General features: G+C 42.9%; 3 protein-coding genes across 6 annotated transcripts in view; 2 read left to right on the plus strand and 1 right to left on the minus strand.

The window, feature by feature from the left end:
* The window catches only part of LOC106584395 (signal-transducing adaptor protein 2), a 29903-nt gene extending 21468 nt beyond the window's left edge, over positions 1 to 8435 (plus strand). The window contains exons 5-13 of the mRNA XM_014169661.2: positions 2651 to 2802; positions 2909 to 3040; positions 3240 to 3309; positions 4051 to 4153; positions 4320 to 4421; positions 4793 to 4864; positions 4975 to 5043; positions 7094 to 7228; positions 7364 to 8435. Coding sequence (XP_014025136.1) covers positions 2651 to 2802; positions 2909 to 3040; positions 3240 to 3309; positions 4051 to 4153; positions 4320 to 4421; positions 4793 to 4864; positions 4975 to 5043; positions 7094 to 7228; positions 7364 to 7416 — 888 coding nt within the window. The 3' untranslated portion in view covers positions 7417 to 8435. The remainder of the gene's footprint in view (positions 1 to 2650; positions 2803 to 2908; positions 3041 to 3239; positions 3310 to 4050; positions 4154 to 4319; positions 4422 to 4792; positions 4865 to 4974; positions 5044 to 7093; positions 7229 to 7363) is intronic.
* An 86-nt stretch (positions 8436 to 8521) lies between these two features.
* Positions 8522 to 27035, minus strand: LOC106584394 (fibronectin type III and SPRY domain-containing protein 1). Of its 2 annotated transcripts, none has more exons than XM_014169659.2 (12): positions 26891 to 27035; positions 17457 to 17552; positions 17144 to 17275; positions 14849 to 14950; positions 12526 to 12548; positions 11955 to 12076; positions 11207 to 11416; positions 10912 to 11010; positions 10602 to 10755; positions 10178 to 10512; positions 9795 to 9883; positions 8522 to 9662 (listed from the first exon to the last, which is right to left on the minus strand). In XM_014169659.2, the coding sequence occupies exons 1-12, from the start codon at positions 26921 to 26923 to the stop codon at positions 9552 to 9554; spliced, it is 1506 nt and encodes a 501-aa protein (XP_014025134.1). In that variant the 5' UTR covers positions 26924 to 27035; the 3' UTR covers positions 8522 to 9551. The 2 variants fall into 2 exon arrangements, with proteins under 2 accessions (XP_014025134.1, XP_014025135.1); XM_014169660.2 differs by lacking the exon at positions 26891 to 27035 and adding an exon at positions 18511 to 18700.
* On the plus strand, positions 20044 to 25001 carry LOC106584396 (uncharacterized). 3 transcript variants are annotated; one of them, XM_045706426.1, is made up of 5 exons: positions 20044 to 20194; positions 20827 to 21574; positions 21741 to 21779; positions 23287 to 23430; positions 23967 to 25001. In XM_045706426.1, the coding sequence occupies exons 2-5, from the start codon at positions 21196 to 21198 to the stop codon at positions 24572 to 24574; spliced, it is 1170 nt and encodes a 389-aa protein (XP_045562382.1). In that variant the 5' UTR covers positions 20044 to 20194; positions 20827 to 21195; the 3' UTR covers positions 24575 to 25001. The 3 variants fall into 3 exon arrangements, with proteins under 3 accessions (XP_045562382.1, XP_014025138.2, XP_014025139.2); XM_014169663.2 differs by having other exon boundaries at positions 20057 to 20194; positions 21191 to 21574; XM_014169664.2 differs by having other exon boundaries at positions 20057 to 20194; positions 21191 to 21574; positions 23326 to 23430.
* Positions 27036 to 27125: the final 90 nt, after the last annotated feature.

The raw sequence follows: 27125 nt of genomic DNA on the forward strand, positions 1-27125 counted from the left end.
TCCTTCCTCCTCTCTCTCTCCTTCCTCTCTCTCTCTCTCCTTCCTCTCTCTCTCTCTCCTTCCTCTCTCTCTCTCTCCTTTCCCTCTCTCTCTCTCTCCTTTCTCTCTCTCTCCTTCCTCTCTCTCTCTCCTTCCTCCTCTCTCTCTCTCTCTCCTTCCTCCTCTCTCTCTCTCTCTCCTTCCTCCTCTCTCTCTCTCTCTCCTTCCTCCTCTCTCTCTCTCTCCTTCCTCCTCTCTCTCTCTCTCTCCTTCCTCCTCTCTCTCTCTCCTTCCTCCTCTCTCTCTCTCTCCTTCTTCCTCTCTCTCTCTCTCTCCTTCCTCTCTCTCTCTCTCTCCTTCCTCTCTCTCTCTCTCTCCTTCCTCTCTCTCTCTCCCTCCTTCCTCTCTCTCTCTCCTTCCTCCCTCTCGCTCTCTCCTTCCTTCCTTCCTTCCTCCTCTCGCTCTCTCCTTCCTTCCTTCCTCCTCTCGCTCTCTCCTTCCTTCCTTCCTCTCTCTCTCTCTCCTTCCTCCTCTCTCTCTCTCTCTCTCCTTTCTCTCTCTCTCTCCTTTCTCTCCTTTCTCTCTCTCTCTCTCCTTCCTCTCTCTCTCTCTCCTTCCTCTTTCTCTCCTTCCTCTCTCTCTCCTTCCTTCCTTCCTTCCTTCTCTCTCTCTCCTTCCTTCCTCCTCTCTCTCCTTCCTTCCTTCCTCCTCTCTCTCTCTCCCCTTCCTCCTCCTCTCTCTCTCTCTCCTTCCTCCTCTCTCTCTCTCTCTCTCCTTCCTCCTCTCTCTCTCTCTCCTTCCTCCTCTCTCTCTCTCTCCTCTTCCTCTCTCTCTCTCTCTCCCTCCTTCCTCTCTCTCTCTCTCTCTCCTTCCTCCTCTCGCTCTCTCCTTCCTTCCTTCCTCCTCTCTCTCCTTCCTTCCTCCTTCCTTCCTTCCTTCCTTCCTTCCTTCCTTCCTTCCTTCCTTCCTTCCTTCCTTCCTTCCTTCCTTCCTTCCTTCCTCTCGCCCTCCTTCCTTCCTTCCTCCTCTCGCTCTCCTTCCTCCTCTCTCTCCTTCCCCATCTCTCTCTCTCTCTCCTTCCTTCCTTCCTTCCTTCCTTCCTTCCTCCTCTCGCCCTCCTTCCTCCTCTCGCTCTCTCTCCTTCCTCCTCTCGCTCTCTCTCCTTCCTCCTCTCGCTCTCTCTCCTTCCTCCTCTCGCTCTCTCTCCGCTCTCTCTCCTTCCTCCTCTCGCTCTCTCTCCTTCCTCCTCTCGCTCTCTCTCCTTCCTCCTCTCGCTCCTTCCCCATCTCTCTCTCTCCTTCCTTCCTTCCTCCTCTCTCTCCTTCCCCATCTCTCTCTCTCCTTCCTTCCTTCCTCCTCTCGCTCTCCTTCCTTCCTTCCTTCCTTCCTTCCTTCCTTCCTTCCTTTTCCTTCCTTCCTTCCTCCTCTCGCTCTCCTTCCTTCCTTCCTTCCTTCCTCCTCTCGCTCTCCTTCCTTCCTTCCTCCTCTCGCTCTCCTTCCTTCCTTCCTCCTCTCGCTCTCCTTCCTTCCTTCCTCCTCTCGCTCGCTCTCTCTCTCCTTCCTTCCTCCTCTCGCTCTCCTTCCTTCCTCCTCTCGCTCTCTCTCCTTCCTCCTCTCGCTCTCTCTCCTTCCTCCTCTCGCTCTCTCTCCTTCCTCCTCTCGCTCTCTCGCCTTCCTCCTCTCTCTCCTTCCTCCTCTCGCTCCTTCCTTCCCTCCTTCCTTCCTTCCTTCCTCCTCTCGCCCTCCTTCCTTCCTTCCCCCTCTCGCCCTCCTTCCTTCCTTCCTTCCTCCTCTCGCCCTCCTTCCTCCTCTCGCTCTCTCTCCTTCCTCATCTCTCTCTCCTTCCTCTCTCTCCTTCCCCATCTCTCTCTCTCTCTCTCTCTCCTTCCTTCCTTCCCCATCTCTCTCTCTCTCCTTCCTTCCTTCCTCCTCTCGCTCTCCTTCCTTCCTTCCTTCCTTCCTTCCTTCCTTCCTTCCTTCCTTCCTTCCTTCCTTCCTTCCTTCCTTCCTTCCTTCCTTCCTTATATCTCTCTCTCCTTCCTTCCTTCCTTCCTTCCCCATCTCTCTCTCTCCTTCCTTCCTTCCTTCCTTCCTTCCCCATCTCTCTCTCTCCTTCCTTCCTTCCTTCCTTCCTTCCTTCCTTCCTTCCTTCCTTCCTTCCTTCCTTCCTTCCTTCCTTCCTTCCTTCCTCCTCTCGCTCTCCTTCCTTCCTTCCTCCTCTCGCTCTCCTTCCTTCCTTCCTTCCTCCTCTCGCTCTCCTTCCTTCCTTCCTTCCTCCTCTCGCTCTCCTTCCTTCCTTCCTCTCTCTCTCTCTCTCCTTCCTTCTCTCTCCTTCCTTCCTTCTCTCTCCTTCCTTCCTCCTCTCTCCTTCCTTCCTTCCTCCTCTCGCCCTGCTTCCTTCCTACCTCCTCTCGCTCTCCTTCCTCCTCTTCCTTTTTTCTACCCTCTTCACTTTCCCACTCGCTGTTTCTTGGCTCTTTTTTTTCTCTCTCCCTCTGCATTCACAGACAGTATAATGTCAGTGTTTATTGGCATTGTATAATTATATATGTGTGGAATTTGATAGGATTATACCACATAGCTCAGCCAATATTGTCTCAGAAATGCTGTGTTTCGTGGTTTTTGGTCTAAATGACGGTATTAAACAGTCCCTGTATGTCTCTCCCTCCAGCTGTCAGTGCCCAGCTCACTCAACCTGCTGCCTGGCCAGATCCACATGATGAGGGAGACAGTGGAGACAGAGAGGGAGAGACGGAACAACCTGTCCCTTACCCTTGCTGCAGCATCCAGCTCCAACCTCAGTCTCGTAGAGGACATGCCTGCGTAAGCATACACTAAACTAATGGATTTTGCCAAACTCTGTATAGGCTTATTTAGACCTTTGATTTCCTCTGTTCAGATGTGTTATATGTGGATGGTCTGTGTGCAGGTGTTACCAGCCTGTGTCTCGTACCGAGGCAGAGATTATGTTGGAGAGACACTCTGACCGTGGGAACCTGCTGCTGCGGCCCAGCAGGGACGGAGTCTCATTGGCTGTCACCACTCGACAGGACCTCAGTGGGTACGCCCCATTCCCCTCAATTCCTGACAATGATATCTGCAGTACAGTCAAAGAAAATGCATGTCACATGATAATTTGATTTATTGTCCATGATAGGCCACACATGCTGAAACTTATTTGTTAATGTGACAGATAGATTGATTATTACTTATAATTCATTAATGTGCCACTCCTTGATAACGTATCTCTCTTCGGTCAGGTCTGTATTCAGACACTATCGCGTGGCTAGGAAACATGATGGAGGATACACATTCGATGTAGAGACTCCAGTGAGTATTTCAAAGGGATTTCTGCTTCCTCCTTCCTGAATACACATGCTTGTCAACTGCCACACACAATACTTTAATGCAAAATAATACATTTAAAGAATGTTATTTGCCATAAAGAAAATAACTATGTTGCACTTTTCGTCAATCTAAACTTATGAAAGTGAATTCTCGTTATGACCCTAAAGAGGCATTGAACCTCAGGTTATCCCAATGTGTAGTGTTAAGGGAGCTGGTGATAAGGGAAATATTCCACAGGTACTCACAGGACAATAAACCATAACAGATTGTCTTTGCCTGCCCCTGCTTTCTCCTGATTTACAGACAACTCAATCAGCATAATAATACATCTTACCTTTATTGGTCCTTTCTGAAGTGATGAGTGGGACAAGGCCTTAGTTCTGCTGTAGGCGATCTCTGAGCTTTTAACTCAGATTGATTGCTGGTACAAGTGTGTACTAAATGTTTCTCTAAATGAGTCCTATTGACTCGGTCTGTTTTCAGCCATAGGCTGCGCTCACACAGGCAGACCAATTCTGATATTTTTCCCACTAATTGGTCTTTTGACTAATCACATCAGATCTTTTCACAGCAGATCTTTTTCAGAGCTGATCTTATTGGTCAAAATACCAATTAGTGAAAAAAAGATCAGATATGAGCTGCCTGTCTGAATGCAGCCATATTGACAGGCTGTTTTCAGCTGTGGTGTATGCAGTTTGTTAATGCTATTGGTTCTGCCTGTAGATCCCCTGTGCCACACTGCATGGTGTCATCAACTGTCTTGTGGAGAAAACTAATGGAGCTCTGACACCCTTCATTATGGAGGGACCCTACGAAGAGAGCATCAGTAAGAATGAACACACACACCATTTATTCTCTCTCTCTCTCTCTCTCTCTTTCTCTCACTTTCTCAGTTTTTCCCTGTGTTTCTGTTAATTGTCCATCTTAAGTTAAATATGGCTCTGGCTTTTCAGTCGTGTTGGTCATAACATTAATACCCGCTGTCTATGCAGCGTTTGTTCAGGCAAATGAGGAGAGTGGAGAGAAGAGTCTGCAGTGCGCCCCCAGTACTCCCATGCCCCCTGTGCCAGTCCCTGCCCTCCCTCCCAAACCAGGTATACAGACCTCCTTTACTGGGACCTCCTTGACCCTGTTAACAATCACACACACCTTTACAATGGCACCATGCTGACTTTACATCAAGAATCTCATCTCTAACCAACTTTTCACCTATAGCTCTCATTAAAATAAGGAATTGGAGGTAGCCGCTAACACACATTTTTGGACAGGTAGACAAGACCGGTAGTTAATTTGTGTGGTGTTAGACTATCTGATGTAAGACCATGGGAAAGGATCTGATCCTAGATCTCTTTTGGCAACTTCTATCTCAAGCTTCAAATGATGAATGTTTTGCCTTAGTAATGACCAGATTCAATGAGTTGTAATGGAAAGAGGACATAAAAGGAATATTGTGTTTTAATCCCAGGTCCAAGAGAGCGTGTGCCAACTCCAGAGTCTGAGTCAGATAGAGGGGAGATCCTTTACCTCAATGAGACCCGTGAGTTCTATCATTCCTCTGTCCCCCCCTCCCTTCCATCTTCCAACACACTTCAGGTATGACTTCATTCCTCACCCTCTGTTGCTATTCCTGTTTGTGTGCTTTTCTAGAGAAAGAAAAGGAAGAAGGCACTGCAGTGCAGGCTGTTCAGCCTCCTCCCACACCTTTCCGTCTGCCAAGTGAGTCCCACTATCTTAAGACTACTGGTACTTTAGGAGAGATTGGGGTGAGTTGAGCCAAAGGGTTAGTTGAGACCCCTTTTTTTCTTGGAAACCATGCATTTTATAATTTGACCAAATATTTAGGAAGGGGTCATCATTTCATGGAGTCTGTGAAGGAAGAAACCACATGGAAAATGTGGTAAGAAAGTTAGGTCCGATAAACGGATTTTCACAAAGGTTCCTTGATACTTATATCAAAACAAAAGTATATAATTTTAAGATTGTTCTGTACATTAGATGGGGTTTCTATAACCTACAATATGAGGTTCTAAACCTAGCATGAAAGTGCATCCTTGTAGCTGTGTGGGCTAATATATTCCAAATATTTGCCATGGGGGGAGTTGAGCCAATGGAATGTTGAGCAAATTGAGTGTCAACCCCCCCACCCCCCAGGCGTAATGGAATATGAGGTAACACTAGGGCCTGGCCTAAGTGTTTAAAAAAATACAAAGTATTTGGTTAGGTGTTAAGACTGTTATCAAATAAACTTTTTTTTGGACAAGCTATGTATTCACTACTGTAATGTTTACATGAATACACTACTGTAATGTTTACATGTATAAAATTGAGCACACAGCCATACAATATCCATAGACAAACATTGGCAGTAGAATGGCCTCACTGAAGACCTCAGTGACTTTCAACGTGGCACCGTCATAGGATGCCAGGTTTCCAACAAGTCAGTTCGTCAAATTTCTGCCCTGCTAGAACTTCCCCGGTCAACTGTAAGTGCTGTTATTGTGAAGTGGAAACGTCTTGGAGTAACAATGGCTCAGCCACAAAGTGGTAGGCCACACAAGCTCACAGAATGTGACTGCCAGGTGCTGAAGCACGTAACGTGTAAAAATGGTCTGTTCTCGGTTGCAACACTCACTACCAAGTTCCAAACTGCCTCTGGAAGCAACGTCAGCACAAGAACTGTTCGTCGGGAGTTTCATGACATGGGTTTCCATGGCTGAGCAGCCGCACACAAGCCTAAGATCCCCATTCGCAATGCCAAGCGTCGGCTGGAGGGGTGTAAAGCTCATCGCCATTAGACTCTGGAGCAGTGGAAATCCATTCTCTGGAGTGATGAATCCCGCTTCACCATCTGGCAGTCCAACGGAGGAATCTGGGTTTGGCGGATGCCACATACTTTTGGTCATGTAATGTATCTTTGTTAGAAAGAATACTATATTTCCCTTGTCGTAGGAACGCTGAATCATGTAGAAAATGTCTCAACTTACCCCACTCTCCCTGACTACTCTAACAACCTCGGTCAATAACAAACTGAAAGGCATTTCATGAACTATGTACTTATCGCTGAGCTTTCGGTCAGTTGACCTTCATCAGAGCATATCTCCACACACAATAGGGAACAGATAAAGCCATACAGCGAGCCAGAGGTAATTGCAGTCACCTGATGAAGTATAAAGTACCCAAAAGGGCCACTAGATATAATATCCGATAAAAATACAGGATAGAACAGAACATGTTATAGATGTATTTGTACTAGAACAAACCACACATACACAGGGAATGTGGTGTTAGCATAAGGAACCTATACTATAGAAATAAAGCTGAAAAACAGCAAAAGAAAGAAAAGGAAACCATATAAAAGGGAATGGGTGATACGTAATCAGTTGTATAACTGAATGCATTCAACTGAAATGTCTTCCAGATTTAACCCAACCCCTCTGAATCAGGGGGGGGGGGGCTGCCATAATTGACATCCACATCATCGGGAACAGTGGGTTAGCTGCCTTACTCAGGGGCAGTACGACAGATTTTTACCTTGTCAGCTCAGGGATTCGATCCAGAAACCTTTTGGTACAACACTATATACAATGTTTGTGCACAATTTCGACTTGAAATATCAAAGGGACTCGTTTCGTGGAACCACCCGTATTATGGCACTTTGTTTCATTGTTTTTTGTTGTTTTTCTTTTTTGGGTAGCTGCTTGTGTGACACTAAATCTTCCCTTTTGGAATCGATCAATCAATGAAAACATTCTCCCTTGTGTTGTAGAAGCTGAGAGGAAGACACCACTGATGCCCCCTGTTCCAACACCTCGTACCTTCCCCAGCACCTCGACAGATACCCCTGACGCCAGGTTGAGACGCCTCGCTGTAAATTCTGTCCCACTAGACATTGTGGCTCAGAGTAGGTCAACCGTTTTGGTTCTGTCTTTTCATTTAGAAGAGTTCCAACCGTCTGCAATATGATTATAATAAGTAATTGCTCAGGGAACTTAAACCCCTAAATGCTGGTTTCTTGACACTCTTGTCTTCCTTTCAGCCATATCTGAGGAGCTGAAACTGAAGTTGAAGAGGTTGGCGCATCAACAGTGACCTCTCCTGGCAGCTATTCCATCTGCAGGTGAAAAGACCAACTACAACAATGGCCTCGCAACAAATTGGGAACATTCCCTCAACTCCCTACTACTGCCCTAAAGCTTGATTAAAATTGGTACTACTGGGGCGGGTTAAGTACTGTCGCTTATATGTGAATTACAGTTCAAAGCATGTCGGATGGGTGTCGGATGCTGTTGGGTCAAATTCTCTCAGAGAATCTGTCTGTAGTCCCATTTATACCTGGTGCTAACATGCACCCTTTGTCCTGTTCTTGCCCACATTTTTAGACTGGTGTAGATGATTAAAAGACACATTGTAGTCAGGCACACATTGTCTGGATATCAATCAAGTGTAAACAGATCTGGATGATCAAACAATTTAAATAATCATTATACCATCTTCTAGTGTCATTGACAGTTAGAACCTTTGTCTTAAAATGAATACATTCATATTATTTTGAAAGAATATCTGTCACATTTGCATACAGGGAGGCACCAGGTAATCTGGTCACATTTAATACAATGTGTAAACACGACAAACCTTGATCAGATAGTGATTGGATCATATAACGCACAAGGTGTAAACAAAGCTAATGTCTCTAATAGACAGACCGACATGGGCTGTGTTTCCCTCCCAGTCTGGCCGCATCCTACCCCGGGCCTCTGCCGAGCTCGCTGTCAGCTCAGACTCTCAGAAGATGAATGCCTTATCGATTCCTCCTTCCTGAATCGTTTCATCCAAACCGCACACTAGCAAATTAAGACTGTAAATCGCCATGTAAATGTCACATTATCCACACCATGTATTTTTGTTTCTATAATCCAATAGGCCTACAGTATCAAATATTTGTCTATACCGGTCAGTGTTGTTGGCTCTTGTTAAGTTTTGTCTAATGATATAATACTACAATCTTTACTGGGAGTATTATATTTGTCTCTCAGTTCTGTCGAAAAGTAATGAAGCCAATGTGTCTTTTGAATGTGTCCTGATTGAAATAAAATGAATCACAAGGATTATATCCTGTCTATATTCTTGTGAGAACAAAATGTATCTGATCTTTTGAAATGTTCTTGTCCTCAATGTACACAATGAGAGACACAGGGCTGTCTTACTGCTTTATTAAACTCAGTGTGACAGATGCATACTGTAGTGGAAAAATGAAAGGGACATATTTACATTGTGGAATTTGTTCACCCATGAAATAAAGTAAAGAAATTGTGTTAAAGCATTGCAGGTTATATTCATATGATGCATACCATCAACATGACAAGAACGTAAGACTGTATTTAAAATAACAGCACTGAGTTTAGACATCAGGTGACATGAATAAGGAATGGTGTTAACATTTAACTAAACACTTTCAGCAATATCTCTTTCTTATCCAGGGAGTCCCACCCAGCTCATTAAATGGCTTATCTTCTCACTGCAGGTGATTTTAAACGGTGACAAGTTAGGGACACACACAACAGTACATTTCAAACCTACACACACATATTCAGACCCATGCTCCCCCCATACAAACACTTCTACAAAACAATCAGGTGTACTATGTCTCCACTGGTCCCCAGACAGCTGCTGGCAATGTAGAATTCAATACATTCCTAGTGTTTATATATTGATTATAAGCATGTCATTTTGCTACAAAGTTATTTGGGTTATACAGATAAATGAGGTGTTTCTGTACTGAGGAGCAACTAGCTAAATTATAGGCAGAGGAATCTGAACATTCAGTATGTATTAATGACTACTGTACTACAACCAAGTTATATGGACTATTTGTTTCTCGTTGCATTGGGGTTTTTGACTGTTGCATTTAAATATAAACATGTGCCTAGCTCCTAATATACTGGTAACTAGGCTATTGTCATTTTGCCTTTAATTATGGATATGAATTAAATGACTGATTCAGTTCTGCCTAAGTGAGTATACTGATGAGGGCACCTCTCTGGAAGGCACAGGGAGTGTAATGAGCTGACTTGGATGAGGCAGAGTAGAACCATCACCCCAGGCAGGCAGGCAGGCATGGTGTGTATGGTGGTGTTGGGATGAGCAGTGGGCAGCGCTGGGCCAGTTTGAGCTCCTAGCACCACACAGCCTCAGTGGGGTAAAGTTCTGCTGTGGCCTGGATGGGTCTAGGTGAGGCTGGCGTTGGAGCTGCTGGTACCACTGTTCTTCCTCTGGCCACTCTGCACCACACTGGGCACCTGCAGACCCGTCTGCACCGAGAAACTCCCATTCCACACCTGCAGGGGTTCGACAGAACACAAACTTAACATATAAGGTGTGTTTTCTCGAAGACAGTGGCCTAATTTCTTTCTGCTGTGACTTGCCTAGAGATAGTGACCCACAAAGTAAACAAAATCAAAGTTTCTCACCGAGAAGGCTGGTATGACAGGCTGAGTGAACTTGGTTCTAAAGGTGTGCATCAGCGTCTTGGTTCTGGCGTTGTAGAAGGACAGTGCACCTGGATGGAGAGAAATGTAACTCTAAGGCAGCTAAGGATTTGATGCAGTAGCATAGCTACATAACACAGTGCAGACAGGCTCAAGTGAACATGCTCATTTGATTACATTACCTAACCCAATCCTTAATCCAGACCTATTTAATCCTATTTAATGAAGATTGATTTGTACTTAAGACCACTCTGTACTGTTTGTCAGTCTCGGTTAAGTGGTCCCCCTGACTGGATGTGGAAAAGCTGCTCCAGTATAAGGTGGAGAGGAGATATATTTGAGGTGTCTCTGGGGGTCTGTCTCACCCTCCTCGTAGTTGCAGTAGACCCCTATGCGGTCCGGGATGGGACAGTCCAGGGTGCGGGCCTTGTTGTTGTGCTTGGCTGTGAGGCTCTGGTGCAGCCAGTTGTTCAGGTGGATGCACCACGAGGCGTTGCTCTTCCCCAGCTGGTCAAAGCGGCCCAGGTTCCGCAGGGCCAAGCCCACAGCGAACGCCTTGCTCTCCTTATCGAAACGCACCTCCCAGTACTGCTGGCCTGCGTCGATAAAGGTGTCTCCCAGTACAGTGTAGGACTCAGCTGTGAATCGGTCTCTGCCGACCCGAGCAGACGGCACTCTCTTCGGTGAATTCATGGCCGTCCTAGGAGAGGAGAAGAGGGAGAGTCAGAGGATGCCAAAGCTTAACCTCAACTTTCATGCACAAAGGATATGGCAGAAAGTGTTTCTGACCTGGCTGGGGAGTGCATGGGAGATTGGTTGGTTCTGTTCTTGTCCTTGCGGATGTCCTGGACGACCTTCCCCCCACAGCTGTCCCACTCCACACTGAGGTCCTCCACCTTCAGGTTCTGATGGGACGAGCCTGCATCCAGCTTGAACAGGAACGCTGCAGGTAGGAGTGGAGGGGTGGCGAGATAGAGACATGCTTTATGTTGATGTGCTGACTCATTGATTCTTATCACATCAGAAGACATTTAGGACAAAAAAGATAGTGTGCATGCATTCTCCCTCCTGAGTGGAGGACAATGTCCAGTTCACCCACCATGTGTCTCCAGTGTTACAAGCTCAGAGAACTCTCCTGCCACAGCCTTGTTACACGCCTTCACACGGAAGGTCATGTAACGTGTGTCGAAGCGAAGCCCTGAAATCACAAAGGGTACTTGATAATCACAATTTAAGTAAACGTATTACTCCTAGGCTACTGCATCTAAAGACAGGCCCTCCTCTTACTAGTTAACCCAAGCCATAACCCTAACCCTAGTTTCATGTCCACATCCCCGGCTCAACCCTAACCCTAGCTTTAACTCTAACTATAACCCGTAGCCTGACACACTTACCTGTAAGGGTGTACTCTGTCTCTCGAATGCCCTCCACCACCATCCAGGGGTAGTCCTCCCGGGCGCGGGGCGGCCCCTCGTAGTTGGTGCGGCGATGCTCCAGGTCATAGTGATCTATCTTGGTGTCAGGCTCCGGCAGAGCCCACTGTACTGTCACCGTGTTGTCACAGACCTGGCACTCTGACACCAGAATCTCTGGGGTGGCAGGTACTGGGGAGAGAAATTGGGGCTTACGTTCTTCATACTGAGAGGGCTAGGTTTGGTCAACATGGGTGGTACCAAAAAGACATTGTCACAACAGTTAATTGAAATATAAGTTCAGTAGAGAATGTTGTAAGCACAGAGATAAGAATGAATAGAATGAGCTTGGAACCTCTAACATTGGCAATTTGACTGGTAAACTCATGGGTACACTCATGATGCAATAGTTTCCATGTTAATGTAGAATGTTCATTCAAATTATGCTGACTTATGTGGCTCATACAATGGAATGCATTTTTTGTAATGACATTTGAGTTGATTCAACAAGTCACAGCACAGATGGCTGGTTACACTTCCTGCTTTTACTTCCTGCTTTGCTCCAATGGGTAAACTCGTAATGGCCACCAGTCCACCCATTATACCATTATTGACTTGAATGGAGACGACGCCCATTCTATTCATTCTTATTTCTTTGGTTGTAAGAGCATTGTCCATTGCTGTTATTAAAGAGGAACCAATAGACAGACATAATGGGTCCCAGACTGACCTGGGAGGAACTTGATTGCCTGCAGCATCTCCCGCTCTTGGGTGAAGTCCACCATCATGTGACTCATGCTGTCACTGGCTTTGGCTTTCAGCGACAAACGGAAGGCAGGGGCCATTGTCACACTGCTCTCCCCCAAACAAAGACACACAGAGTGAGACATGTCTCATTATTCAACCCACTGAAGGACTGACAGGACACAGTGAGTGTTGTACTGGAATACTACTGTAACTAGTAATTACTTTACACAGAGCTATAATAACATACTAACTATTTTTCTAAAGTACCACACAAAAACATATTTGTGAATCATGAATAGACACACACGAAACGTCCAAAACTAAAGTGACACAGCAAGAGAGGGGATAGATTGGAGCATGTGCCATGAGGGACTGACACATGTTTGGGACAGAGAGGGCAGGTGAGGTGAGCAAGAAGACTACAGAGTGGTGATTAAAAGGGTGTGCTACAGCGTGATTGTATGTCATCTATATTTTGTTGGAATGTGTGTGGGTGAGCAGATGGTTAGTGAGTTAAGAAGATACTTTGAGAAATGGAGAGCAATGTACTATACCTATCCTTAATGTCTTTGGCCGCCTGGAGAGAAGCAGACAGGGAAAGCAAAAGGGAAAGGAGGGGAGATATGGACCGAGAGAGAACTCAGTTGCAGCCACATCCTTACAATTGAAAACATTACATTTGTGTTACACAGTAAACATACATCACAACGAACCACATCAGATCAACATACTGTACTGCTTAGTGACCTGCTTTTTAAATTATATGAACAAAACATATTCTATTTTATTTGGAACGGCAAGCCAGATAAAATTAAAAGGGCCTATTTATATAACGAATATGAATTCGGAGGGCAGAAATGATTAAATATTAAAGCATTAGACCTCTCACTAAAGGCATCAGTCATACAAAAGTTATACTTAAATCCAAACTGGTTTTCTAGTAAATTGGTACGGATGTCTCATCCTATGTTCAGGAAGGGCCTTTTTCCCTTTATTCAGATTACACCTGCCCACTTTCGGTTGTTTGAAAAGGAAATAATCTCCAAAATATCTTTATTTTTTTAAACAAGCCTTAGAAAGTTGGTTGCAATTTCAGTTTAATCCACCTGAAAAGACAGAACAAATAATACAACAAATATTGTGGTTAAATTCAAATATAGTAATTGATTAAAAAAAAAACTGTATTTTTCAAAGAAATGTTTAAAAAAGGTATAATTTTAGTGAATGATATTATAAATAGGACTGGTGGAGTGATGTCACACATGCAGCTAACACAGACATATGGAAATGTCTGCTCTACCCAAAATTACAACCAATTAATTGCAGCATTACCACAAAAATGGAAGAGGCAAGTAGAATGGGAAAAAAGTAAGGAACTTGTATGTCGGCCCTGTATTAAAGAACATAAATGGTTAAAGAAAAGTGTGATAAATAAAAACATATACCAATTTAATTTAAGGACCAAAAAACTGACAGCTGTGCCATATAAATTGCAAAATAGTTGGGAAGAGATTTTCGATGTACCCATTCCATGGCACATGGTTTATGAATTGATACGCAAAACAACGCCGGATTCAAAACTTCTAATTTTTCAATTTAAATTACTATACAAAATTCTTGCAACTAATAGAATGTTATATATATGGGGGATACAATCTTCCCAGCTCTGCAGATTCTGCTGTGAGGAGGCCGAGTCATTAGATCATTTATTTTGGTATTGTCCATATGTAGCTCGTTTTTGATCACAGGTCCAGGAATGGCTAAGAGATTGCAACATTTGCCTAGAACTAACGCTGCAGATAGCAATACTAGGTGATTTGAAAAGCCATAGTCAATCAATCAATAATATAATAATTATTTTAGCAAAAATGTTTATTTTTAATTTACAATCTGTAGAAGCTATGAGAATAGAAAGGTTCAATTGTTTTGTGAAGCATCACAGCACAGTTGAAAAATATATGGCAAATAGAAATCCGAAATGGATGATGTTGAGAGATAGATGGGAGGGGTTGAATGGAGCTGAAGGGTGGGACTAATAACAAGATAAACAATGTAAAACATACGGGGTCTGTAAAATGTATATAGGTTCAGAACTTTTGTGAAATAGCACAGTTACAAATAGAAATCAAACTGGATGGACATCATAAATAGAGGAAGGACTAAAAACAAAGAAAAAATAACTATTGTAAAATAGACTGTCTGTAAAATGTGTATAAGATTAATAAATTGAAGGTAAAAGCCGAAGTGTTTATTAGTTTACTTCAATTGGGGGATCGGTGGTAGGGTTTGCGGGGAATAATAAGAAAGGTATATTCTTTAAAAAAGTATGCATGTCTATATAGGTATGTGTATGTATATATGTGTATATGTATGCATGCATGTATGGATATATATATTTACCAAAAAAATATATGGGGGATTGGAAATGATGCAGACAATTACATTGATGGAAGCAATATTCTTTCCATAATATTAAGCTGATCCACCCCTACATTTTTTATTTATTTTTATTAAAATATATTTTTTTAATAAAAAAATAATAATAATAATAATAAAAAAACATACTGTACTGCTTTACAATAAAGGTACATAAAGATAAGAAACAGATAGTAACTGTGTAGCTCAGTTGGTAAAGCCTGGCGCTTGCCATGTTTCCTAAAGGGGACCAGTCTGTAAAAGTACAAAAATGTATGCACTCACTACTGTAATTCAGTTTGGATAAAGCGTCTGCTAAATGACTAAAATGTCAAATGTATAACAACAGTCATGCCACTAAAATCATTATGGATATCCTCAAGCAAAATGCCAATGGCATTATTGCATAAGATATGGAAATGAAATAAGCTAGGTTGTAGAAGCTTTTCATCCAGCCGTTACCTGAGTGAAGTCGTCTGCTTCCGAGGAGCAGAGAGTCTGATTGGCTACCTCCAAAAGCTCCTCAGAGCTCTCCAGGGCTTTGGAGCACGCACTCAGCTGACTCTGAAAGAGAGAGAGAACCAGAGAGAGAGAGAGAGAGAGAGAGAACCAGAGAGAGAGAGAGAGAGAGAGAGAGAGAACCAGAGAGAGAGAGAGAACCAGAGAGAGAGAGAGAACCAGAGAGAGAAAACCAGAGAGAACCAGAGAGAGAACCAGAGAGAGAGAGAACCAGAGAGAACCAGAGAGAGAACCAGAGAGAGACAGAACCAGAGACAGAGAGAACGAGAGAGAACCAGAGAGAGAGAACCAGAGAGAGAAACACAGAGAGAGAGAGAGAGAACCAGAGAGAGAGAACCAGAGAGAGAAACAGAGAGAGAGAGAGAGAACCAGAGAGAGAAACACAGAGAGAGAGAGAGAACCAGAGAGAGAAACAGAGAGAGAGAGAGAACCAGAGAGAGAACCAGAGAGAGAAAACCAGAGAGAGAACCAGAGAGAGAGAGAACCAGAGAGAACCAGAGAGAGAACCAGAGAGAGAACCAGAGAGAGAGAGAACCAGAGAGAACCAGAGAGAGAACCAGAGAGAGAGAGAACCAGAGAGAGAACCAGAGAGAGAGAGAACGAGAGAGAACCAGAGAGAGAGAACCAGAGAGAGAAACACAGAGAGAGAGAGAGAACCAGAGAGAGAAACAGAGAGAGAGAAAGAACCAGAGAGAGAGAACCAGAGAGAGAGAGAGAACCAGAGAGAGAACCAGAGAGAGAAAACCAGAGAGAGAAAACCAGAGAGAGAAAAGCAGAGAGAGAAAAGCAGAGAGAGAAAACCAGAGAGAGAAAACCAGAGAGAGAAAACCAGAGAGAGAAAACCAGAGAGAGAAAACCAGAGAGAGAAAACCAGAGAGAGAAAACCAGAGAGAGAAAACCAGAGAGAAAACCAGAGAGAGAAAAGCAGAGAGAGAAAAGCAGAGAGAGAAAACCAGAGAGAGAAAACCAGAGAGAGAAAACCAGAGAGAGAAAACCAGAGAGAAAACCAGAGAGAGAAAACCAGAGAGAAAACCAGAGAGAGAAAACCAGAGAGAAAACCAGAGAGAGAAAACCAGAGAGAGAAAACCAGAGAGAAAACCAGAGAGGGAGATGACCATATTATGTATGATTTTATTAGACACACATTTCCCTCAGATTACATAGACCCACAAACAATTAGAAAGCAAATCCAATTTTGATGAACTCCCATATCTATTGGGTGAAATACCTGTGTGAAAACACAGCAGCAAGATGTGTGACCTGGGGCAACCAGTGAAGAACAAACACCATTGTAAATACAACCCATATTTATTTATTTTCCCTTTTTTACTTTAACTACTTGCCCATTGATACAACACTGTATATAGACATAACATGACATTTGAAATGTCTTTATTCTTTTGGAACTTATGTGAGTGTAATATTTAATGTTCACTTTTTATTGTTTATTTCACTTTTGTTTATCCATTTCACTTGCTTTGTCAATGTAAACATATGTTTCCCATGCCAATAAAGCCCCTTGAATTGAATTGAGAGAGAACCAGAGAGAAAGACAGAGAGAGAGAGAGAAGGATATATTTAATCACAGTCCAGACAATGTTTCCTTCTAATGTAACAAATGTTTTCTTTACTGTGTCATTGAGGTTTCTTTCCATCACAGGAAAAGTTATTTGAGTTGAATTGCCATGAGCCACTTTTAAAAAATATATGTTTTATTAACCTACTGTAATTGGCTGTTCAGTATATCACTTTGGTTTCTACACTTCCCACTCACATAATGAAGCACAGATGGATGCAGTGTAGTTATGTTATTAAGATGCAATGTAGTTATGTAAAGCTGCCCATGCCGTTGCTTTGTCTGACTGATTGGCTAACTGACACTCAGATACTGAGAGGTAAACAGGATTATACAGTACACAGACACAATAATCCTCTAGGAATACTAACGTTGCAGACCCCAACACACACAGCCTTTCATACTGTAGCAACATTTCTAAGCAACACTGAATCAGTGTGCACATGTCTTTATTCACAAAAAGTTATCCCGATTCTAAACCTGAGAATGAGTCATGCTAAACTGATCATAAGTCGATCCTATGTTCGGATAGCCTGGGAAGTCATAAAAACAAACTGTTTCAATGTTGAATGTTAATGACTGAAATCTTAAAAGATCAAGAAATGCAAAGCAAAAGCCTGTAAAATCCTTATCCAGTAAAAGCAAAATAAAGATGAACTGACCTGTAGCTCATAGGTGCGGCTGGCCCTCTCCTGTTTGATTCTGGTGACCATGCTGTCTTTCAGCTCATCCAGTACTGAGTGGAGGGAGCTGAACTCTGTCTCCAGGTCCTCCTGGACACGGCTGGAGTTCCCCTGCAGGGGCCAATAGGGAAGGAATCAGTTCACTGATAGACTCTCTGACCATCCAGTCAGACATACTAGTACGGCATGTGCACTATGCCAAGTTCATAAAACCATTGTGTCGCACACATGCTGCACCCTAGCTTCAGACTGTAACCTAATGTCAGACCAGCCCAGATGGTGTGTACAGTACCTCCAGGTTCTCCAGGCTCTGTTTCAGACAGCAGATGAAGTTTGTGATCTCATCATTCTTCAGGGCCAGGGTAGTGGTGATCTTACGCAGTGATTCCTGCAGAATGTAACACAAAGTTAAAAGTAGCCAAGCATCTGCCTAAGAATAATCTGTATCGCATTTGGACACTGGAACAAGTTCTCAATTATAGAATAGGAAACAGTAGAATATTTCATGAAATACCTTGCTTCAGGATTACACAGATCACCCCTCCTTACAATAGCCTACATTCAAATTAGTAAGGGTGAATCAAATGGTCAGTACTTGGTCATCTGCATTTCTTGGGAGTAAATTTCCCCTTCTGTGTAAACTGTGACCAGGGCGGGCATCTTGCTACTTGACCGGAAGTATGCGCATCCATAATGTAATAATGCGTCTCCAGTTGTTGGGTATAACTCCTCATAAAGCCTACACTAGGCACCCCATCTCTGAAGCAGCCAAACTCACACATTGAATGAATGATACTGCATTAAAAAACATCCAGGCAAATGATGTCGACAGTCCAGTCCCAACCCGTCAGTTCAGTTCATACACTCCAAGAGCATTTGATATGCTCTTTGATGCGATAGGCTATGCGCCAGGCCCAAATCATAGGGATAATGGGACACTCTCTGCACCCACCTATTTATTATCGCAACCTAGGTCTCTGTAGAGCGATACAAAGTAAAAACAAACAGTTGTGAATGTGTCTTGGACTGGTATGCATTTACAAGTTTAATCAATAAACACTATTCTGGGACCTGTCACGGCAAGGCGTAGTTTTCTCGAAAACTAATGCTCAGAGTAGTAATTGGTTGAGGGACTGCAAACCTTGCTGTCGATGTGCCTCCATAAAATACGCCTTGTCTTTTAAACAAATTACAAGATGTAACCATTCAAGGTTAATACATGACAGAATACAAGACAATGATGTAAGACATCAACAAAGTCCCGGTCCTCCGCGCTACTCCTCCTTTCTTTGTACGCCCTGCGACCGCCGCAAACACAAAACACCTGTTCGGTCGGTTGTTCCTACCTTCTGATCTCCCATCTTGCCGTTCCAATGAACCAGTGCCGGTGTATCAGGAATTATAAATACTGTTCTTTCGCGTCTACTCTTTTCAATGTATTTGGAGCACACTGACTACTGGTCTGGTACTGATGCTGCTGGAGTGCATTGCATCTCTTGTCCAACGTTTAACGTTTAGTGTTTTGCGCAGATGCAGTAGAAGGGAAATCTGGGTAGTGTAGTTTTAATATGAACCATATTACGTAATCTTTGGTATAATCTGTTTCCATGCAGTTAGGTATTCTTTCCTTTGTAAATGAAAAGCAATTAGGTCATCACCAGAAATTCGACTGATGATTAAATCATGTCACTGTGGAGCTATATGGAGCCCTCCGCATTGTTAACACATTTTGAGGCGAACGGCGGTACAGAGCTAGATTTGGCTTTCACAAGCCACGGAGGTTTCTTAATTGCGTCACATCCTCCATATGGAGCCTCCAGATCGCATTTCGGAGCAAGCATTATCTCGTTTAGTCAAAAAGATATCTCGGACAGCACTTTCCCGAAACTTTGGTGAATGATGCGTCTTGCCATATAGATCCGGCATTTACAAAATTACAAGGATTGGCCCAAGGTAGCTATAGTAATTCACTGTGAAAACAACAACAATAATTCACCATGCCATTGGATTTATGTTAAAAGTTAGGTGAAAAAAAAGACGAAACTCCCTTCATGACGTTTTACATATCCAATCAGTTTTCCACGTTGCTTCAACATCATCACATTTCATTTCTGTTGTTGAAATGACGTGGAAACAACCCAATTTTTGCGCCTCAGGAGTTTGGTTGCACCTTAATTCGGGAGGAAGGGCTCATGGTAATGGCTGGAGTGGAATTGTATCAAATACATCAAACACATGGATTCTATGTGTATGATGCCATTCCATTTTCTCCATTCCAGCCATTATTATGAGCAGTCCTCCCCTCAGCAGCCACCACTGTTTTACACAGTGAGCTGTATGTGCTTGACCCCTTTCTTCTTCCTACCACAAAAAGTAAAAGACAAAATGTGTCTATTGATGTTGTTAAGGTAGTATCACATTCTACACATTCTGGGTTAACTTTATGGTTGTCTATGTATACTACTTGCATTACTTCATTTTTCATGCTGCTCCATAAATCCCGCTAAACAACTTTCATCATAAACTTTAGAGCTTTGTATTGTTTTGTCACAGGAAGTCACGTGGATATTCTCGTAATGTTGACTGTAGTGGCAAAGTGTGTTAACACATTTGGACCAAAACTCACAAGCTCTTGAAGCCTCTTCAATTTCTCTGAGACACATTTACAATTTGACCACACAGACTTACTCATTGAGGCGGCATATGCCTTTACACTACAGTGCACAAAGTACCAACCTCTGAGGACACCTGCGACTGCAGAACAGCTTTTAGCACAGCTGAAGTTTTTATGTATGTAGTCTACCAGTTTTTGTGGTTATTTGTGCAGCCCCCACCACACCTCACCCCTTATGTCTAGTTTCAGAATACGGTAAATGTTATGCACCTCCTTCCACCCACACAGAGTCCTTCCTCATCTCACTCAGGAAGGTACTGTTGCTATGATATGTAGGAAGACAGAGTGAGAAGCCAACCTTTGAGCCTATGAAATGGACATCTGGAACAAAGTGATCAACTTGCTGTTTCTTATAGGTAGGATTACTACTTCTTGCTATACAACACATCCATGGTTAAACAATATAGCCATGAAAACATTTGCATTTGCTTTTTGGAATTGCATTTTTCATAGCCCCTTGATTTCCGTTGGGTTGTATACTGACTGACAAACTGCATGCACATGTCTGGTTGACCTCCTATTGTGAAGATGCCTTCATAATGAAAGCAATACTATTACAATGTTGGTCTCATAGAAGGGTAAATAAGAGGGCTTAACTGGATACTGGCATATATGCTTTGCGCATTTGAGTGGCAACATTGGACAAATAGGTCCCCAATTAAAGTGCTGTACGTGTTCACATGGAGTGAACAATACATTAGGAACACCTGCTCTTTCCATGACATACACTGACCAGGTGAAAGCTATGATCTCTTATTGATGTCACTTGTTACATCCACTTCAACCAGTGTGGATGAAGGGGAGGAGACAGGTTAAAGAAGGATATTTAAGACATGAGACATGGATTGTGTATGTGTGCCATTCAGATGGTGAACGGGAAAGACATAATATGTAAGTGCCTCTGAACGGGGTATGGTAGTAGATGCCAGGCGCACCGGGTTGTGTGTGTCAAGAACTGCAACGCTGCTGAGTTTTTCATGCTCAACAGTTTCCCAAGCATATCAAGAATGATCCTCCACCCAAAGGACATCCAGCCAACTTGACACAACTGTGGGAAGCACTGGAGTCAACATAGGCCAGCATCCCTGCGGAACGCTTTCGATACCTTGTAGAATCCATGCCCCGACGAATTGAGGCTGTTCTGAGGGCAAAAGGGGGTGCAACTCAATATAAGGAAGGTGTTCCTAATATTTTGTACACTGTGTATGTTCAGTTATTGCATGTGCAACATGATGCAAGTATGGTTCTCCATTGTCTTACTCTGCTTTTCCCCTGGTCTGAATTCATTGAACTTCTCATTGTTTCTAAAAAATAAAAACAAATCTTGTGTTTTATATTACCCTACCCCTTAGCACTCATGGCAACAGTGACATCTGCTCTGAGCGCCGTGATCACGGATCCACCCCAAAGGACAGTGGAAGCTCCTCTTGGCTCCTCTCTGACCCTCAACTGCAGTTTTGAGCCTCAGACTAGTGCCTGGGTGAGGTGGTATTTCAACATAAACCAATCATGCAGTGATTCTCGTTCCAGTCAACTTTCCTCCCATAAGATATCGGTCAACACGACTGTGGAGCAGAACGATGGAGGTCATTTCCTTCAGGAGTCTGGGAGAGCTTGGTCCAGACTGACTGTGAGAGATGTCTGGTACAATGACAGTGGGTGGTACTTCTGTTGGGTTCAGGCAGATATCCCTTACCTTAGAAACAGTAACAGCAATGGAACTCAAGTTATTATTAGTAAGTACAAAATAACATTTTCATCTGATACATCCTCCTCCCTTCAGCATGTGCATAAATGTATCGTGGTTATAATGGTAATATTTATCATACAACAGTAGCATCATTGGCAGCACTGCTAATATACAGTATATGTTTTTAACTCATTGTGTTCTTTATAATGCAGCTGGCAAGACGACAGAGAGTACCCCTCCATTGATGACAGGTAAATTCTCAAACTTCAACCATAGACATTCTCTACATTTTAGACATTTAGCAGATGCTCTTATTCAGAGCAAATTACAGGAGCAGTTAGAGTTAAGTGCCTTTCTCAAGGGCACATCAACCAATTTTTTCATTTAGTTGGCTCAGGGATTCAAAACATTTTCTACATTGTAGAATAATAGTGAAGACATCAAAACTAATGAAATAACACATGTGGGATCATGTAGTAACCAAAAAAGTGTTAAACAAATCAAAATATGTTTTAGATTTTAGATTCTTCAACATAGGCACCCCCTTTGCCTTGATGACAGCTTTGCACACTCTTGGCATTCCCTCAACCAGCTTCACCTGGAATGCTTTCCCAACAGTCTTGAAGGAGTTCCTATATATGCTGAGCACATGTTCACTGCTTTTCCTTCACTCTGCTGTCCAACTCATCCCAAACCATCTCAATTGGGTTGAGGTCAGGTGATTGTGGAGGCCAGGTCATCGGATGCAGCACCTCATCATTCTCCTTCTTGGTCAAATAGCCCTTACAGAGCCTAGAAGTGTGTTGGGTCATTGTCCTGTTGAAAAACAAGTGATAGTCCCACTAAGTGCAAACCAGATGGGATGGCATATTGCTGCAGAATGCTGTGGTAGACATGCTGGTTAAGTGTGCCTTGAATTCTAAATAAATGACTGACACTGTCATCAGCAAAGCACTATCTCATCTCCTCCTCTATGCTTCACGGTGGGAACCACACATGTGGAGATCATCCGTTCACTTACTCTGTGTCTCACAAAGACATGGCGGTTGGAACCAAAAATGTCAAATTTGGACTCATCAGACCAAAAGACAGATTTCCACTGGTCTATTGCCCATTGCTCGTGTATCTTGGCCCAAGCAAGTCTCTTCTTCTTATTGGTGTCCTTTAGTAGTGGTTTCTTTGCAGCAATTTGACCATGAAGGCCTGATTCACACAGTCTTCTCTGAAAAGTTGATGTTGAGATGTGCCTGTTACTTGAACCCTGTGAAGCATTTATTTGGGCTGCAATTTTTGAGGTGCAGTTAACTCTAACGAACGTATCCTTTGCAGCAGAGGTAAATCTGGGTCTTCCTTTCCTGCGTTCCACGTGACTATCTCATGAAGCTGGTTGAGAGAATGCCAAGAGTGTGCCAAGCAGTCATCAAGGCAAAGGGTGGCTACTTTGAAAATATTTGTTTAACACTTTTTTGGTTACTACATGATTCCATATGTGTTATTTCATAGTTTTGATGTCTTCACTATTATTTTACAATTTAGAAAATAGTAAAAATATCCTAACTTTTGACTGATACTGTATATATGTTTGTCCACGTGTACTGTACGTGTGTGCTTGTGTGCCTGCATGCCTGTGTGGTTGTGTGTCAATATTTTTCAAAAGGATAATGTTGATTTCCATACTTTTTATAACTGTATACAAAATAAATAAAAGTGTCTCTGAAGAAATCAATGCCATTTTCCCCTTGATCTCCCTCCAACCAGTAACTCGGTCTCCCCACTCCAATGGGGGTTTGCTTCTAGGCAGGAAGCTGTGGGTAGCAGTGGGAGCAGCAAGTGCCATACCGGTTCCACTGCTAGTGGTCATCTTGATCTTACTACAACGAAGGAGAAGCATAATACAAAGAGGTACAAAGATGTTTGTGCTATAAAAATGGATTTAGCCAGTAGCATACACTTTTAACTGTATTAATCTTAAACCAGATCTTGTGACATTCTATGGCAGAGAAGAGTAGTTCGTAGAGGTAGAGGACGATCAAAGCATATGAAACAGATGAAAGAAAATGAAAGAAAGCTCTGTAATAAAGATAAGTAGCATAGCGCTGAGAGAGAGTGAGTGAGAAAGCAATGAGAAAAAAAAACAGCAAGCCCTGTGCACTCATTTATGGAGCAGCTCGTATGCTGAAAGACAGGTCTGCCTGTCTCAAGGTCCTAAGAGTGTGCTGAGTGAGAGAGCAGGTGGTATGTGGTTAACAGCTCAGAAAATGACATGTGGCGGTGTACATCAGATTCCATGTGGTTACAGCCTCATTCTTTGCAGCTTCTCATCTGTGCCTTGTCCTTTCTGCACAGTCTACAACCTTCTTGGGAGTTCAGGCTGATGTATTTGTTTCTGTGACAATTACTGTGGAGTAAATTGTTTAGTTTTTCTTATGTGTTTCTAGAGAATCCTATCTATACCAACATGCCTGCAATAAAACAACCCTCTCCGCGTCCAGGACTACAGATGGACAAACAGAAGATTTCTCCCACTTTAAAATATCCCAGGACCCCAACTCCAGCCAGAACCCACGACAACAAACACATCAGGATCCCAATTCCACGCAGGGGAAATGACAACAAACCCCTCACCGAGACCCCAAATCCACGCAGGGCAAATGACAACAAACCCCTCACCGAGACCCCAAATCCACGCAGGGCAAATGACAACAAACCCCTCACCAAGACCCCAAATCCACGCAGGGCCAATGACAACAAACACCTCAAGATCTCAACTCCACCCAGGGCCCATGACAACAAACCCCTCACCAAGATCTCAACTCCACCCAGGGCCCATGACAACAAACCCCTCACCAAGATCTCAACTCCACCCAGGGCCCTTAACAACAAAACCCTCACCGAGACCCCATATCCACCCAGGGCCCATGACAACAAACCCCTCACCAAGACCCCAAATCTACCTAGAGCCCATGACGGCAAACATCTTCCAACTCCTGCCAGGGCATATGACCTCAGGACCCCAACTCCATCCAGGGCCCATGACAGCAAATAAAGCTCAAAACCTTGACTTTTTATGATTCATATTTCCTATCCTGAATCTTCCAACAAATCAAACTATCTCAGCAAGTAATTTAATCCTGTGAGTGTAGTGCAACTCTGTCCTATCATCTCTTACAGAGCTATCACTTCAGTATTGTTTTTGGTTGCTGTTAATTAATTTTCCAGCAGATGGCATGCTATGGTAGCCTACTAATTTAGGATTAATTATCGTTGTCTAAATATTATTCTCAGGGTCATTTAAAGTTACCCCAGTTCAGTAAAGCATCATTTAGTAATAAGGAAAACAAGTGCTATTTTCTGGAAGGTATTTTGTATAGGTAGCCTTTGTAAAAAGACTGTTTGAGCAACAGATATTGGACTTGAAATACATATCTATAGCTGTTTATAGTGCATTAATAAAATTCCATATTTCAATCTTTTCTTGCAATGGTAGCGCAAAACTTGTGAACCAATAAAGTATGTGACTGGCAAGTATGCTATAAATTTACACAAAAATCGAATACATACATCAAGTTCATTTTAGCCAATGTCTTTAAAATGATAGTCTACCAGACAACCAGTTCAAATGTTATAATCCCAATTATAAACTGGGTGGTTTGAGCCCTGAATGCTGATTGGTTGAAAGCCGTAGTATATCAGACCGTATACCATGGGTATGACAAAAATTTATTTTTACTGCTCTAATTATGTTGGTAACCAGTTTATAATAGCAATAGGCACCTCGGGGGGGTTGTGGTATATGGCCAATATACCATGGCTAATAGCTGTGTCCTAGCACTCCATGTTGCGTTGTGTATAAGAACAGCCCTTAGCCGTGGTATATTGAACACATATCACACCCCCTCAGGCCTTATTGCTTAAATAACAGTGCCAATGTTTTCAGTCAAATGAACATGAAAGATTACTGGAATCTGTGTGGGTAGCTGGACAGGTAGGATGACTGACAGTAAAGGTGAACAGGTGGTCACGGGTCAGGTGACAGGAAAGGATGAGACTGAGGCAGGAATTCCTGTAACCATAAACTGGTATATTTACTGGGTAGTCTGTGGTGGATTCATGGACGCACAGAACATCTGGATTAGACGGAGCTAAGAAAGAGAAAACAACGAGATCGGGCGATTTCCTCCTTTTATGAAGTTGAGATCTGTCGGACTTTTTTCACCTGACCTAATTAAAGCGCACCTGGCCCAGCTGAGCAAGTGGCCATGAATTAAAGGATTATTCCACCAACTCCATGGGTCTTTTCTACAGAACAAATAAAATGTATTTGTCAATCAATGTTCAACATTCAAAAATAGAAAAACATGGTCACTGCATTGAATTAGAAATTAGAATACTAGAATGTTCATGATATTTTTAATGATGGGATAACATATTTATGATGGGATAAAGGTCAGCCATTTTGGTCAGGGAGTTGGTCAACCATGGTTTGCCAGTGCTGTGATAAGATATTGTGTAAAATAATGAATTTGAAGAAAGTATGTGCAGTGTATGTTTGGGAGCTAGCCAGCCAGTTTCAGAGGAATTATTCTATAAAGACATTTTTCTACTTAACTTCCAATATGTCAACATTCCATTCGAACGATTCAGTCAATCCACAATTCAGTCAATCCATTCATAAACTGGCTGAAATCAGTTAATGATAGGATTTAGCTACACAAGTTGGAAATGCAACAAGTTCTGAAATTGTATCATACAATAGCACTTACAGCTTTCCAAGATAACACAAATGTAGACATTCATTATCTGTTTACATATATTTTAGAGGCTATTTATATAGAAAACAAGTATACAACCCATATAAACTGTATTTATAATTGCATGACAATATTTTTGGTTCACACTAATTCAAATTAGACTGGTTTGGTTGTCTCCCTGAACAATATAACTGCCATTTTCACACCATTCTGGAGGCTCTGACTAGTGGGAATACAGCTACGGTGACTTTTTCGGAGCAGTTTAGGATAATTAACGTGGCAGGTTACGATACTTCGGTTAAGGTCAGGAAAAGGGTTAGGGCAAGGAGGAAGAGTCGAAGCGAGAGGGGTAACTAGGCCCAAAATCTGTCTTCTCCAGCAGGTGACGTTTTTTCCGCTCACCAAGCGATTCGTTTTTGTATTGAGGTCAATGAGAGAGTGTCGACATTGGCAAACAAAACAGATAGATACGTGTTAAGAGTGTACTGATACAAGTAGGACACTTGACATCCCGGCAACTTTGAGAAAAAACACTTTATATCAGAGTTGTGCCTGTTGTTCACATACATATCTGCCCTGCCTTTGGCTAGAATAGTAACACCTGATCTTACCTCCTCCCGACTGCCTTCCATTTTTGAAGACATTTATTTTCATTGTTAAAGCGGCCACTTGAGTATGTGGTCAATATAAAGTATAATCCGTGGTTAGTGTTGGCTAAAATGTTCTCCTAACCTGCGACGAAAATCATACCCGTCGTGGCCGTATTCCCTCAAATCACAATCCATTCAAGAATTTTTGAGGGTTTAATTAACTCTAGTAATTTAATAGGATCTCTATGGTCACGTG

This window comes from Salmo salar, chromosome ssa23 (assembly GCF_905237065.1).
Source record: "Salmo salar chromosome ssa23, Ssal_v3.1, whole genome shotgun sequence".
Lineage (NCBI taxonomy): Eukaryota > Metazoa > Chordata > Actinopteri > Salmoniformes > Salmonidae > Salmo > Salmo salar.

What these genes read in the sequence shown, in the direction of transcription:
- LOC106584396 (XM_014169663.2), top strand. Translation starts at nt 20,152, where the DNA reads ATGGACATCTGGAACAAAGTGATCAACTTGCTGTTTCTTATAG. An exon ending in TGGAACTCAAGTTATTATTA is followed by an intron (nt 21,575 to 21,740) that starts GTAAGTACAAAA and finishes TTTATAATGCAG; the next exon opens with CTGGCAAGACGACAGAGAGT. An exon ending in GAGAAGCATAATACAAAGAG is followed by an intron (nt 23,431 to 23,966) that starts GTACAAAGATGT and finishes ATGTGTTTCTAG; the next exon opens with AGAATCCTATCTATACCAAC.
- LOC106584394 (XM_014169659.2), bottom strand. Translation starts at nt 26,923, where the DNA reads ATGTCTTCAAAAATGGAAGGCAGTCGGGAGGAG. An exon ending in CCCATGCACTCCCCAGCCAG is followed by an intron (nt 10,513 to 10,601) that starts GTCAGAAACACT and finishes CTCCTCTCCTAG; the next exon opens with GACGGCCATGAATTCACCGA. An exon ending in CTACTGCAACTACGAGGAGG is followed by an intron (nt 9,884 to 10,177) that starts GTGAGACAGACC and finishes CTCTCCATCCAG; the next exon opens with GTGCACTGTCCTTCTACAAC.